This window comes from Juglans microcarpa x Juglans regia, chromosome 7D, assembly GCF_004785595.1.
Source record: "Juglans microcarpa x Juglans regia isolate MS1-56 chromosome 7D, Jm3101_v1.0, whole genome shotgun sequence".
Taxonomy (NCBI): domain Eukaryota; kingdom Viridiplantae; phylum Streptophyta; class Magnoliopsida; order Fagales; family Juglandaceae; genus Juglans; species Juglans microcarpa x Juglans regia.
The window spans coordinates 336,731-352,142 of record NC_054606.1 but is presented as its reverse complement, the minus strand read 5'-3'; the positions used below and the strand labels follow the sequence as shown (position 1 = coordinate 352,142).

General features: G+C 36.1%; 2 protein-coding genes and 1 pseudogene across 2 annotated transcripts; 2 read left to right on the top strand and 1 right to left on the bottom strand.

Annotated features, from left to right (window-relative positions):
- Positions 1-1,898: 1,898 nt before the first annotated feature.
- Positions 1,899-6,108, bottom strand: LOC121238371 (sm-like protein LSM7). Its single transcript, XM_041135216.1, has 6 exons — positions 5,956-6,108; positions 5,760-5,836; positions 5,535-5,619; positions 4,953-5,024; positions 3,132-3,184; positions 1,899-2,230 (listed from the first exon to the last, which is right to left on the bottom strand). The coding sequence occupies exons 2-6, from the start codon at positions 5,760-5,762 to the stop codon at positions 2,141-2,143; spliced, it is 303 nt and encodes a 100-aa protein (XP_040991150.1). The 5' UTR covers positions 5,763-5,836; positions 5,956-6,108; the 3' UTR covers positions 1,899-2,140.
- A 755-nt stretch (positions 6,109-6,863) lies between these two features.
- LOC121238370 lies at positions 6,864-8,627 on the top strand (annotated as a pseudogene).
- A 1,245-nt stretch (positions 8,628-9,872) lies between these two features.
- On the top strand, positions 9,873-13,760 carry LOC121238369 (protein gamma response 1-like). Its single transcript, XM_041135215.1, is given in 4 exon segments — positions 9,873-10,111; positions 11,507-12,251; positions 12,254-12,746; positions 13,039-13,760. Coding segments are annotated over 3 exon segments (1,944 nt in total). The 5' UTR covers positions 9,873-10,111; positions 11,507-11,513; the 3' UTR covers positions 13,752-13,760.
- The last annotated feature ends 1,652 nt before the right edge of the window (positions 13,761-15,412 follow it).

The window sequence follows — 15,412 nt, the reverse complement described above, 5'->3', positions numbered from 1 at the left end:
CGGTGATGGCCTTGTTTTGTTCTTAAATTTTTATCTGAATATCTTTGTTTGTTTCGGTTGAAGAAGGACAGCCATGAGCCAAGCTCTTAAGGGGCAAGCGTGTGCAAATTTGACGAATGATTTGGGGGCTTTTGGTCATTTGGGTAACTGTCGGACCTGGTAAATTTGGTTGTAGTGGAGGTTAGAAAGTCGTGGGAGGGCATGATATATTTATTGTACGTATTAGTGATATTTACGACGAGACAGGCAATGGTGGTGGGTTTAGTTTGAATATGATAAGCAGTGTGTGAGCGTAACATTGTAGCAATGGGATATCGCCGCGTGTATGACTTTGTGTCTATGACGTTAGGTGTTTATTGGTATAGTTATTTATTAATTATAAGATTGGGGCTTCTGTTTTGTGAGAAGAAAAATGTATGTAACAATCAATTATAGTATGATGGTAAGGCACACAGGAAAATGAACCCAACTCTAATTTCTCAAAGAAATAAAGAATTTAAAAGCGTGATCCACGTGAGTGAGGTTTCCTTTATTTTCACAAAAAAAATAAAGTTTAATATTAAAAAAATATTTTCTAATAAAGTTTTATTCAATTTTATACTTTTATCCAAACAAAAAAAACAAACGAGGGGAGGTGCTTTGCCGGGGAGGTTCTGCCGATGTGGGAATTTGGGTGTCCTTCGAGTGACATGAAAAGCCTGTCTCAAAATGCATAGTTAATTAATTTAATAAGCCCCCCATTTATGTAGACTGCAAGTGCTTTGAGGGTGAGGTTCTGGTCTGCCGATGTGGTCCCCCATACAACTTGCCTTCCCCCTTATTTTATCTCGCTTTTTATTTTTTTGGTTATTTATTTGACACATATGTACGGTGATTGTGACTGCCTTCTCTCACTGTTTTTTTTTTTTTTTTTTTTTTTTAATGTTGATTACTAGAACTACAATACAAGTTTAATGGAAAAAATAAAAACAGGTTTAAATGTTTATGTCAAGTGTTACCGAGAAATATATAATGAATGGATTAAGGGTGAAAGAAAGATAAATATATATTGTTAACGTGCTATATAGGATGGGATTGTATAGGTGAAAGGAATTAGTGAGGCTAAAAAGATATTTAATACCTCTTTTCAAATTAAAAATAAAAATGAAAGAATTTATCTCAGATAAGATTTATAGTGCATGAGTGTACCTTACCTTAGGTTTCACGCATCATTTAGTTTGGTGTTAACTACAGGAGTCTAGCAAAGTTAAAGATGAATGATTAGAGCAACAAATAATCTATACATTTTTTTTTTTTTTTTTGAAATGATGCTGGTAAGTGGTAACCTGTTACAAGATGAATTTAGTGACCTTGTTAAAGGGCATTTAGGATCCATCTAATATGCATAGCTTGGTGCGAATTACTTATTATTATTTTTTATTTAATGAAATTAAGAATGCATAGTCATTAGTTACCCAAAAAAAAAAAAAAAAAACTAAAGAAAGAAAACGTTGTCTGAGAATCTTTATTAGTTATTTCGTTTTGTGACAAAACATTTTAGGGGACCATGCTATGGTCGTTTTCTTTTCTCTAATAAAAGTGAAGCATGCTTGTACAATGATGGGAATCTGCCCATCTTAACAAAGGAAAATTAAATTAATTCCCCCCCACCCCACCAAAACCAAATAAATAAATAAATAAATAAAAAATCCCAAGTCCATGATGGTTACAAATCAATAGTTTGCTCTTATTATGTTATCAAATCATTTGCTTTCCAATAGAGTTAGTATTATGGGCCCCTAAATGCATCTATTAATTGTTTTAACCCACTAATCACGAAGTTATGGTCCAGGTTTCTATCCAAAGATTCTAAACAAGATTGAGTTGAAACCGTGTGGCAATAGTTTGGGACATTTGGGGGTCTAAAAACTCCTCTATAGGGTATATAGCAGCAGATACATCAATGCAGTTAGAAAGAAAAACAAAGGGAGACAACACAGTTACTAACTTAGGTCCAAAGAGGACAATATCCAAGTGTGTGAAGTAGAAGAGCCATACACGAGCCCCTCAATGTATCTTCGGATTTAAGTTGGAAAATGGGGGTAACATGAGCATTCGGATTTAAATAACTAGTTAAAATTAAAACAAAGTTATGGGTTGTCTAGGCCCCATCTGGCTGGACGAAAGGATTGGCAATCTCATCAGTACCATCTGTGGGGGACACAAGCATTACAGCGGTTCCCCTGCAAACCTGCATATCACCATAACCTCAAATCCATTACCCTCGCCAAAACAAAACAAAAAGATATAGATGCAAATGAAAGTACAAACCTTGGGGGTGGGGGGGCCAAAAAGAATAGACATTTGGGACTGTTTTAAGCTTTTGCCTGCACATCTTTTTTAACATTTCATGTATATAATGACTCAATGCCTCAAAGTAGTTTCTTTCTCCACATTCAATAGATTTAACTTCACCCCCCCCTAGCTTCGAAATATGTCCATTTTTTAGTAATCAGCCATTGAATCCGAACTTTTACATTTCCTTGTCTAATGCAACATAGAAAAAACAAGATGCTGGATTGAGCTTCTTTCTTTCTTAATGATTCAAAATTCATATCATTGAGTACCGACATTTTCTTGCTGTCAACAATTTGAGAACAAAAAAAAAAAAAAAAATGATAAAATGCAGGCACAGGGAGCAAGTTTGAAAGCAAATATATTGACAAGACAGCCAGAATTAATGTACAATAAGTAACTAGAGATAAGCAGCAGTTTAAAGATGTCTTTAAGCAATTAATGTACTGGCAGATTCAGAACATTTTTATTTAGCATTGTCCTTATATCCAAAATTTCAAGCTTATATGAAGATGATAGTCTATTACACAACTTGCTTATAAAAAAATAGATCGACATAACAACATTAGGTTGATCTGATGGTTTTGGAAAGTTAAAATCTCAGTGTCATCTAACCAACTTAAAATCTTTCACAAGGAAAACAAAAAGGTCAAGCACTTTTCCGACTAAATGGTCCAAATGCTTCAAACGGAATGTGCCATGCAACACCAATATTTGAAATTGATGCTTTTCATTACAAGCTGATATGCTAGACATTCATATTCATGAAAAACTAAGTATAGTGGAAGGGAACATACTATAAGGCCTAGACGCCTGGTCTGATCAGTAGTCTTCAGTGGATCATCAGGATCTGCAGAACAAGGGCAAACATTCTGAGACAATTCGTCTAATCTATATCAGAAGGTGTATGCATGATAGTATTGGATAAAGCTTGATTTCAGAGAGAAGAAAAATTATCATGGTGCTATATACACAATACTATATAGTGTTGGATAAAAACACAATACTATATACACATCCATGGTGCGCTGCATTTAGGCCTTGTCATCATTGTCAAATGATTTAGGTTGGAACAAAGTGTAATACCGTGTTAAAAGTGGGAGCAGATATGCCCATGAACCAATAATGACATGACCACTTCGACCCTTTGGCCCTATACACATATATTTCTTCTTTCTTTTCTGATTTGTAAAATAAAGGATAACAAAATAATGCAAATTTGCTTTACACTTGAAGAAAGACCGTTTGGAGATGACATATTTAGAACTCTATAATGAGGCCAAAAAAAAAAAAAAAAACTGCAAGGTCTCAGCCTTGCATAATTTTCAGACTTGTGATTTGCACAAAAGCAAGAGATGAACACCCGTAGGAGCAACCTAATGGTCAAAGGGCTGGTTGGGGAAGGGCTGTAGAGTCAAGGTTTAATTCTGATTAGGATTTTCCCTGGATTATCTGATACACAGTTTCAGCATGTGGAGTCGTGTTCCGAGGTTTACTCCCTGGAGTGGGCCTGAAAGGCACTGTCTTAGTGAGATTCCATATCATAAAAAATGGGCATAAGCCTCCAAGCAAGGGAAATCATGAGTTTCCTTAGGTCTAACCTCATATTGTGTGCCTGTGCGCTCTAAAAGCCTTTTCAATTTTGGTAATCAATTTGATAAGTTCAAAATTTTAATAATCTTCCCTAGGATGCAGCATGGCTGTTTTTACAAATGGGCCATGAAAACCAGGCATGTCTCTTCCCAAGCTTCTCTCACCGCATTTCTTGTTTATTAACCAAAATAAAGAAGGAAGAAAATCCCATAAGTGTCAAGTGAGGCACTTTGCCGCCTTCAGTAACATGTTAGGACAATTAAACCAATATAGTCACCACTTTAAGCCACATTCTGTAAGAATTAAGAAGCTCTAGGGGCATTATTACCTTTCTATTCTTGTACATAAAAATCAACTATTCACAACATCTTCATGAATAAACATGTTCAAGTTTATGAAAGGAGAAATCCAAGTGCTAAAGCACGAACCCCCATTACTGATGGACATATCTGTTCAGAAACCGAGCTCTTATAATATGGAATTCCCTATTGACTCAATTTTGAATTGAATTATGGAATTCTCTACAAAAGCTGAGAAACTAAAATGAGGTGGAAAGCTAAAAATCAAAATTACATCCATACTACCATCTGAGACACATGTGACCTTTTTTTGTTGATTTCCCTTGCTTCATGGGGGGGGGGGGAATGCTACAGTTTGAACCTTCAGGTGTTGCTTGAAGCAAAACAAGTTCACAGTGACAAAATAAAAACAAGTATATCAGTGTTGTGTGGTTTTCATGCAGAGAATATGAAACTGGGGAAATATGTATGCCTACAATAGTTTATATAAAAAAAACAAGGAATATAACAATGTTAGAGTGCTGCATGGAAACCTTGGTGAATTTGCCCTCCTCAACAGTGATAGTAACAATAGGGAAATTATTATCAATATTATCTTGCACAATAAAGATAATAATGCAACCATATCAGTTAAGTAATTTGAGCAGATGCATTAAAACCACACAGCTTACTAGTCTGACCACACAAACACAGTCATAAAAAATTTAATAGTGAGCCAATAAGTACCTCTCGTAAACTCTATGGCTTCGTCCAGAACAAGGTTTAGTAATTGGTCATATCCTTTTAGAGTCCCAGTCACTGTAATCCAGAAAAAAAAAAAGATACATTGTCGGATTGGATCGGTGATAAAAACCAAAAACCCAAAAAACGGCTGTTTGATATAAAAATTGCCACTTTCCAAAGCATTGAAAACCCAAATAAAGGAAATAATACCGAGAAGTTTTCATCCAAAATTACATAATTGAAAGCAGTTTTCATTTTTTTAGCTTTGCATTTGAGCTCTCTAAAGCAATAATTATATGCTAATTGTTATTCAGCTTGTGCATTACGCACCAACCAATTTATTATGTATTTCTCCTTTAGCACTATAAGTTTTTGGGTGAAGAACCTTGTAAGGGATGGGAATATTTGTAATGTTTTGCCTTAGTTCTGTTTTGCTTTAGCTTGTATTTAGGTGTACTCACTTGTATACTTACTGTGTACTTGGGCTATGCCTATTTACTTGGAATAAATTCTCTTATTATCTATCAAAAAAATTTATTATGTATTAACGAATAGATAATTGAAAGCTTAGTAGCAAGCAGTGACCTTGTCTACCACCAGTGAGCTTGACTTGGACACCTTTGTCCACAAACTTTGCCAAGTCTAAAACCGTTTCCTTCCTGCTTCCTGACTGAATCACAATCGCACATCATTTAGAAAAACAGGAAAGCGAACATAAATTTCCAACAAAGTCTAAAGCGAAAACAAATATTCTTTGGGTTGCTGAAGCTGAAACTGAAACTAAAAAGGGCACAAATAGAGAGACTTTACCATATCTTAATCGGGGTTTGCTCAGTTACTATTTAGACTTCGTAGAATCGAAAAAAGCAGGAGCTTTCCAAATAACCCTGAAAAGCCCAAGTGAATCAAGGATGAAGAAGGGAATCAAAAAATTGAAATTCGAACAAGAAAAGGAAAAGGGTGTGTTTGACTGTAAGTGGGAGTGAAAATGAAGAAATTATGGTACCTTAAATGTGCTTCAGAGAATGAAGGGGGCAAGCCAACGGGGGAGAGAGACGAAACGAGGAAACAGGCTGCGGTGTAAATTACGAACTCGAGCCCGTTTTGGGACTAGAGAGGTTCCTTCCTAATTTCAATTTTCAACGAAATAACCACAAAAATTGCTCTCTCTCTCTCTTTTTTTTTTTTTTTTTGTCTTTGATATAAACTTGAAGAAATTTTCAATAAACATTAGATAAATAAATAAAATTATAAAAGGGCGTGCAGAATACATATACTACACCAACTAATAAGATTTTTTTACATTCTTATTGTAGTAACTATTAAAGTTAGAAAAATATTAAAATATTTTTTATCAGTTGATGCGATAAATTTTTACATTTTCGACATTACTAGTATGTAAGTGTTTTAAAATATAAATTTACAAATAGATTTTTTTTCTAAGAAATTATTGACTATGTTAGTAACATAATATTCCAGTGAGAGTATAATATTATCATTTCTATCTCAAAATTAAGCAATAATTAGCTAAAAAAGTTACTCGATATTAAAATTTGAATAAATATAGATAGAAGTTACTGTTGGAAATAACAATTTTACACACATGATGTGGTATCATCTAGACCACACATCTCTCAAGTCTAAAATAAAAAAGTAAAGAACTAAAAACAGTCATGTAATGAGTGTAAAGTGTGCATTGCTATAGTGACTTTTCTCTAATATTACTCTTAAAATTTATTTGCGAATTTTTTATTAGATTTAATATTCATCTCCTATTTTCATTTTCACTTTTTTTATACGGTACACGCAAGCTTTCACTTGTGAGGGCCTTTTTGTAGTTTTAGCCGAAGAACCAGGGCTTTTTAATAAAAGGGAGACTATCTATATTGGTTCTCTGTAGCCAACTGGGTTTGTTTGGCTGCGGCAAACGAGGTGTGCAGGTTGTGCCGTGGCTGGATCGAACTTCGGACCTAGCAAAGCTCCAACAATGGTGGACAAGGCCAGCAAAGGTAGAAAGGAGGAGGTTGTCACCAGAGAGTACACAATCAACCTTCACAAGCGCCTGCATGGATGGTAAGCCCCTCAGCTCCTCTTCCCTCGCTCTATCTATGTGTATGTGTCTGCTTGTATGCTCATCATCTGTTTCCATGTAGTTTTTTGACATTATTTTCATTATACTGCTTTAAGGATATTAGTTGCGAAGGTTGTTTCTAATTAATCATTCAGTTTATTTGGACTGCTAGATAGAGGCTCAATTCTCAATACGGTCATCATGTATGGTAAATCTTCTCCTGCTGGAGTATTTGAAATTTTTCCCGTCCAAGTGAACCCGAAAGATGTTTTTTTTAATTGGGTGTCATAGATTTGGGATCTGTAAATTCTTTTGTTTATGTTTCGAGATTCATTTCTTTTTTTCCTTTCAGGGCTCTGTTTCTTACTATGGGAGATGTTATCAATATATGATATGGCCTGTGGATTCGTGACGTATCATATATTGACCAAGTCTCAAACTTTGGACGTTTGGAAATTGAAATTGGAAGTATCATGAATGCATAAGCTTATACATTTGTGCTAGTGAATTTTTACATAGTTTTGTCCTTCACCCACGGCAAACTGTGCTCTAAATCAATATCTGACTTGGAAATGTATGATGATAATGTATCTCTCATGTAATTGATAGTGTGCAAGAGAAGTATACTTATGTTTGTACAAGAGAGAATGCCTAGCTAGGAGTGGTGGATACAAGAAACTCATGAAAACTAACTAGGAGATGTGTACTGGGGCTACGTGTCTTTCATTGATTAAATAGTATTTGACTCTTTATTTGTCAGAAAAAAAATTTATGATTGTAACCTTGGTCCCCCATCCTTCCCATCTGCACTTTTCTCCCAAACGCAACAGCCTATGCATATTTCACATATCAGGATGGAGAAAAGTGTAGAAGAAGTTATCATCCATATCAGCTGTACAGGCCCAGAAATTGTACTAATTTTTTAAATCATTGAATTAGGATAAAGGCAAATAAGCAATCCGTTAAAGTAAACACAGAGAGCAAGGAAATGGTAAAATTTTAAACGATTCTTAGAAATGAAAAAGAGGTGGCCCGCATTTTGAACTTTCCCTGTTTCTTTTATTCTTTTCTCTTTCCTTCGTTTGTTTTTTCTGCCCCAGTCAACTAATGCCATACCTTTTAACACAGCTTAGCCGCCTTTACGTATTTCCACTACCTTGTGCAGCACTTTTAAGAAGAAGGTGAGAAGGCCATAAAGGAAATCAGAAAGTTTGCCCAAAAGGCCATGGGGACTACGGATGTTAGAGTGGATGTTAAGCTTAACAAGCATATCTGGAGCCACGGGATTCGAAGTGTGCCAAGGAGAGTTCGTGTCCGCATTGCTCGGAAGAGAAATGACGAAGAAGATGTAAAGGAGGAATTTTATTCACTGGTCACTGTTACAGAGGCTCCTCCAGAGGGTTTCAGGGGTTTGGGAACCAAGGTCATCGAGGAAGAAGATTGAAGTAGCTTACTTCCCCAGATAATGGTTTGGTTACTCCAATTTTGGCGTACACGGTTCTTATTTCGGAGATCTTGCCTTTGTATTTTCTTGGAAATTTCTCGGTTAGAGAGAGAAAGCTCAAATGCTCAAAGCTTTATGAATTTTATGTTATGCAGCCTGTCCAAGTTATCTTTCACCATAAAAATAGCATTTTTTTGGTGAAACAAGCTAAGCTGTAGCCTGTATCGTTGAGACCTCTGCGTGTAAATGCACAGCAAAGCTCCAATGATTATATCATATTGAGTAGGCTGGCACGTTGTTGTTAACCGCTTGGATAGTCAGATAAGTAGCTGCTTGCACGATATATTCCGCTATATATGCAGCAGCCTCTAGTTTATGGTTTTAAAGGTACGGGGTGCTGCTACCGGGCTTGTGGGTGCATGCATAGAAGTGTCGAGGCTCGTTTCTTTGCCTTTGGGTCCTTGCTTCGGCGCCATTTTATATATTGTCAGTTTAGATGTCTTCCAAATACGTCTTTGTATTGTTCCTTGACATTTTGAATACTGGTTTTTAAGAAGAAAACGTGTATTTTCGAAATCATCGTAACTGCTAATACAGTTTTTTTTTTTTTTTTTTTGGGGAATCGCCTGATAGATGTTCGTTATCTCACTTGAAAATTTTCCCATAGACGAGCTTGCGAAGCTCCAATACCAACTTTCCCCACGTAAAATCGAAACAGGCCGAAGGGAAGAGGTCTTTTGTCTTTGAGAGAAGCATGGCCAAAACCCCGCGAGCCTGCACATTTCTATATGAGCGGTGCTACTCTGGTCGGTGTTGCTAATAGTTGTAAAAGTAATTTTTTTTTTTCTCTTTTTTTATTCATATTTTTTTAATATATTTAAATATTTTTAAAAAATAAAAAAATATATCAATACATTTAAAATCACTTCCTTCCATAAAAAAAAAAAAAAATCAGTTAATAGTCAAATTGAGCAGTATGTTTGAGGCAGCAGAGTAAACTTTTTCTTTCTATATACAAAATAGATGATGGCGATAAAATGGTACGTACGCTTGATAGGGAAGGAGGAGAAGTGGCAACTTTGCGGTAGAGGTGATGGCCTCATTTGAATTCAAAATCTATCCAAATTTATGCTATTTTATTATTATAATTTTTTTAAATTTTCACACAAAATATAATAAAAAATTCAATTTTTTCAAATTTCAAAACAATTTTTTTAAATTTTTACACAAAATATAATAAATAATTTAACTTTTATTTTACTATTTACAAATTATTTCAATTCATCTCTAAATCAAAACCACTTTTATAGATTATTGTAACGACTCTCCCCCAGCAAACTGCAAAAGCGTGCTGGAAGAAGTATTAATGACGCCGCCATATGGAGTAATAAAGTCGAGCTATATCGCCTTTCTAAATCCGAACTAATATAATTACCACGGGAAGTTTCGACGTAATAACATAACATTTTGATTCTAGGGAAATATAAATCTTCCCCGCGAAGCCTTGTTCTAAGAAGAATATTTCCCGCTAAAATACTGTTTCTCCCATTCCTATCCTCTCTCACTCCCTCACTCTGTCATTCCCTTCCCATTCCCAGAGAAATTTCCAAAGATCAGTTTCCAAAATGTTTTTCAGGCTCCAGTAAGGTATCTACTCTTGCTCATCCACAATCCCCACCCCCCCCCCCCCCCCCCCCCCGCCCGGGCGCCCGGGGGGGTTTCTTTGCATTTTGTTTTTTAAATTTTCTCGCTCGTTTTCCATCTTCGCTCCTTCGCTTGGTTGACCACCTCCACCTGTTTGGTGAGGAAAATAAAGAAGATAATGGTTTAAATAGATCTCAATTTTGAGTTTTGGTAGGATGTGATTTGTCGGTTTAATTCTAATAAATTCCGTTACGTATTGGTCTCAACTTTTCCGCCATCGATTCTTATACGACCAAAAATTCAGTTTGCGTTTTATACCTTCCATTCTAAGAAATTCTTTTAGAATCTCAAAGAAATATATCTGTTCCATGTTGAGATTTAATCTCAGTATCTTTGTTTCGAGTTTCACAGATCTATACTTAAAAAATTATGTTTTCTTTCTTGAGCTCTGCTCTCTTCTTTTGGCACCAAAAATATTAAAAAGGAATATAAAAGACAGTTATATAATGTTTCTATGGCATTCTACATAATTTTTTCTTTGGATTTTCTAGTTGCTTTACCGAATTTTACAATGATATTATGCTTTGCTCAGCTTTTGTAGTTCACTTGTTAGGGTTAGATTTTTCGAGAGAATTTTGGTATAAAGAGCGGTACGCAAATTGAAGAGCATAAAAGAATGTTATCTCTGTCATCGAGTGATCCCAAATGTTTATTAGGGTTTTAAAAGGCATTTTATTAGCTTAAAATTATGCAAGTTTTTATTTTGCAAGGATAGGAAATGGTGCATTGTTGCTGTTTTAGAGTTAATTTTTTGTCCGAACTGGATAGATCCACCTGATCAAGGATGGAAATTGAGAAAATAAGATAGGTTTGGTAGTGCAGGTCTGGCATTATTAGTTAGCATTTATTAATTTATCTGGCTTTCTAACAACTCGAAAAACTTTTGCGAGTACAGGAAATGTTTCATTATGGTTATTTAAGAGTGAGTTTCTTTCAAATGGATAGATCTGCCTGATCAAGGACGACAATTAAGCTAAATAAGATAGGTTTGGAGGTCGAGTCAGGCTTTAGCTTTGTATGTCGATTGGACTATTTGGTTTAAACAGAGTTCTAATCAATGGCGTTGAGCACATAAGCATCTGATGAAATTATCTCTAGAACAAGCTTATTTTTACCACGTAGTCCTCACAAGTAGGTAGAATTTTAAAGCATTGGGGAAATAGGAAACCTTTGTTTTTGTTTTTTTTTTGCCTCACTGGGGATATTGCCTGTTTAATGGTCTCTTGGAGAATCTGTTTTTGGTTGGTAAAAATTGGCTATCTGAGGCCAATGCTTACGATATCTTTACAAATCTCACTCTCAATTTTCCGCTGTACTGTCAATTATTTTTTTCATTAGTCCAGAGATGGAAAGGCACCTTCAAAAATCTTCCAACCTGGGAAATCCCACTGATTGTGATGATGCGAAGTATGTCTCAGGCCTCAGTACCATTCTTGTTGCCACGATTCAGGAAGCAAAAGACAGGATTTCTCAGATAGAATATATTTTCTGCAGCCAGCTCTTCCCTAATTTCCAATCAAAATCTAAAAGCCTTCAGAAAATTTATTTCAACGCCAAGAAAGCGGCGGAAGATGCATTCAAAGAGAGAGAAAATAATCTCAAACTCCAAATAGAAAGTCTTCAACTTGAAAAGCTAGCAGCCCTTGAAGAGAACCAAGCTCTAAAGCTTGAGATGGAAAAGCCATCAAAGGACCATGAAGGGAAGACAAACCAGTTACTTGCCGAAGTAAGAAGTCAACAACTCAAGATTGATGAGCTAGAGCAGAAGCTTAAGAAGTCGTCTGTGGAGATTGATGAGGGAATGGAATTGCAGAATAGATTACTCCAATTGGTTCAATCGAAAGCTTCTGCTATCGTAAATGTAGGAAAACAGCTGAAAGAGTATGAAGAAAAGACAAATGAGCTTCTTTCCGAAGTGGCTAGGCTTCAGGAAAAAGTTGATGAGCTCCAAGAGGAGCTTAGAAGAAAGACTGAGAAAGTAGCAGACGGAAAGGAGTTGCAAGAAAATTTATTCAAAAAGATTGCGTCACTTGGCTCGGAAATTCTGGCTAATGAACAGAAACTGACTGATAGTGGAAAAGAGAAAAATCACTTATGAGCAAATTGGAATGTTTGGAAGATAATGCTAGTAAACTTCAAGAGGAACTTGAAAAAAAGACTCGTGAAGTTGAGGAGGGAAGAAAATTACAAAACCAATTACTTCAACAAGTTGATTTGAATAACACGGAAATGTCAAAGAACAAACAGCAGTTGCAGGAGTGTGAGAATGAGAAGAAGCTGCTTCTGGCCAAAGCAACCGTTTTAGAGGGGAAAATTAATGAGTTACAGGTAAATCTTAGAGGAAAGAGCAGTGAGGTGGCAGAAGGAAGGGATTCATATAAAAAGTTACTTCAACAAATTGACAAGAAAACCTCTGAATTACTGGCTGAGAAGAAGAGAGGAATGGAAATGATTGTTTCTTACAAAAAGCTGAAATCTCAATACAACTTCCTCTGCTCAAGGTTTGGTCTTACCACAGAGAATATGCTCCCCCAAAGTGATTCATTGAGGCATAATCAGAGTTCAATAGCTTCCCGTGGTAAGACTTATACTTTTGTCCTTTCAATTTTTTGGTTCTCTTTTGAATTTTATCTTCTATTTATGCTTTTTTGCTAAATATCTTCTATTTATCCTATTATGAAGCATATATAGCTGCATAGATATGATTGCTGAATTTTGATGCTGATCTACTGGTCCTTAAACTGTAGCTTAGAAGTATCTAATGGGTACACTTTACATGATTATTTAAATTGGATGTGGACTGGCATTGTGTAGATATTAGGATGGCTGGCATCATTCTTTCTAAATGCGTCTATTGTCTGGTGTTGTAGATCCTGCAAACAAAGTTTTAGACACTTTTGTAGCTCCTTGTGACACAAATAAAGTGATGTACGACAATTGTTTTAGTGGAAGCTCAGAGGATGAGAAAGGAGCCAAATTAGTTGAAACCATGAGCCCTGACTCTCTAGCTTCCAGTTTCCCTGTTGCACCAGAGTATCCGTCCAACGTAAGATCTGCCCCAGTAGCTGGTTCAAAAAGGCCAGCATCTCATTGGAGAGATACAAGGTCAGGTCAATGCCAAGGTGGGCCTGAACCATATGACGATTTTCTTTCTACTCCTTTAGAGAACGTCAGAGGAAACTTGAACAAAGCCATGAAGGAACAAGTTCGAGATCCTCCAGTCCCTATTCAGAAAGACAGGAATTTCGACTACTCAGATGATGAAACACAAGATATGAATGTTGAATGCTGCCCACAAAAGCAGCAGATTGCAGTTCCAATGGCTGGAAGAAAAGGTTTCAAGTATGTTGAAACAGTAAGAAAGAAAGCTGATCGTGAAAACTTGAAAGGAATTGAATGCAAGCAGTGTAAGAAGTTTTATGATGCTGTACTACCCGATGAGGGGGGATCAGACACCAGTGGTAATCAAGGGAATTTCCGCTGCGAACATCATGAAGGTGTTTCTAGGCACCGGTATAGGTATGTTCCTCCTATGACCCCCGAAGGATTTTGGAATATTGGATTTGAATCTGAAATGTCATAGCATTTGTATCATCCAGCCATGTACCCGGTTACTTTCTCTATTCTTCAAATAAATTTTTACTAGTCAAGAGATAAATGTATTGCATAGTCAATACTAAAGAGTCAAATAATTTAGAAATTACAAATTACTTTGATTCCTAGATTGGGTAGTTAGAGTTTTCTATACAATGTTTGAGGTGTAAAACTCCTACTTTCTGTGGAGAGTGGTCAAATTGTTTTACTATGAAAATGTCCAGTGCAATATCACAAGGCTCCTTGATCATACATTGAAAAACAAAAGAATTTTTTAAATTGTTAAGCAGGTGAGGGTTGAAAATCTTGTGGTGACTTCCAAGTTAACCTTTCTCAGCCAGTCAAAATTTTCAATGTGATTGATGGAATGCAGATTCAAATTGTTGCTAGGGTTCATTGGAATCAAATTCGAATAGTGGGCAAGGATGTTAGGCACACGTATCAATTATGATGACCATCATGTTAGTATACTCCTTATTCGGTTAATGAATTAGAAATTATTTATCCAATTTTGTGACTTTAGAAATCTTATGCTCAGTTACACACACACACACACAGCTCTCCAAATTATTAAAGAAGAACAAGGTAGGATTCTGTAATTTGTCTTTGATTCGGTTCGCATGGTAGGCTTTGTGGAGGTATATGTCAATGGACTTCTTGTTGGGTTCTTGGGTTCCAGTGTGTTGGGCCTCTTGGCCTTAGTTCAACCGGGTTCCAGACTAAATAGCAGAGGGACCGTGAAGTTACTGCAAAATTACCGTACCTTTTTGCTTTGCCGCTACTTTAGTTAAAACTTAAACGTGGATGTCAGTGAAGTGGGGCAACTTTTTATTTTATTTTATTTTTTTAAATCCTTTCCATGGAAGTGAATCATGTGCGGACATTTATTTCCGTAAGATGGGGTTGTCAGAATGCATTGCTGTATGGGACTTTGACCTCTGCTAGACTGCACTAGCCAAACTCCCACATCCTCCTGTCAAGTTTCGTTAAATCAACGGACAGCTTGAGGAAAGAGATTAGAGAGCGAGAGCGCTTTAGGGAGAGAGTCTTCGAGAGAGATTGAGGAGAGAGATGGGTTGGATTCGGTGACGAGGGTCTGACATTTAAAAAAAAAAAAAAAAGTAAAAGGTCGTGTGGATGGAAAATAGTCACTATGCATAGCAACTCTCATATAATTAATTGTAGGAAGCAAGCAATAGGCATAGATGCTATGCGCCTGGGGCATTAATGCACACGGTTTGTTAGGCTCATCGTGTGGGGTGAAATAAATGGGATATTATTTCCAACAGGTTCCCCGTGATTATCTAAATTCATTTCACGAACATAATGTGCATTTATATTATGTAACAATGCAACTTTGATTACAAGAAAATTCAATGATCCTAGTACTGCCCAAAAGTTCTTTTTTTGTTTTTGGGGTTAAGATCATTTAAAAACAACGAAAAGAAAATTGAAAAGATGACAAGGTGTTTTCGGCTTTTAAAAGATAAAACTTTTTGCAATGTCGGCATACGTAGAGAGAATGCTTTTGCTTCTTTTTGCAATGTCGGCATACATAAAAGATAGGGTACTTTCCCATCAGCTTCCTATCCTTTTACTAACGTCCCGTTCAATTGAGATTAATTTAGTTAGATTCAATTGTGAATCTAA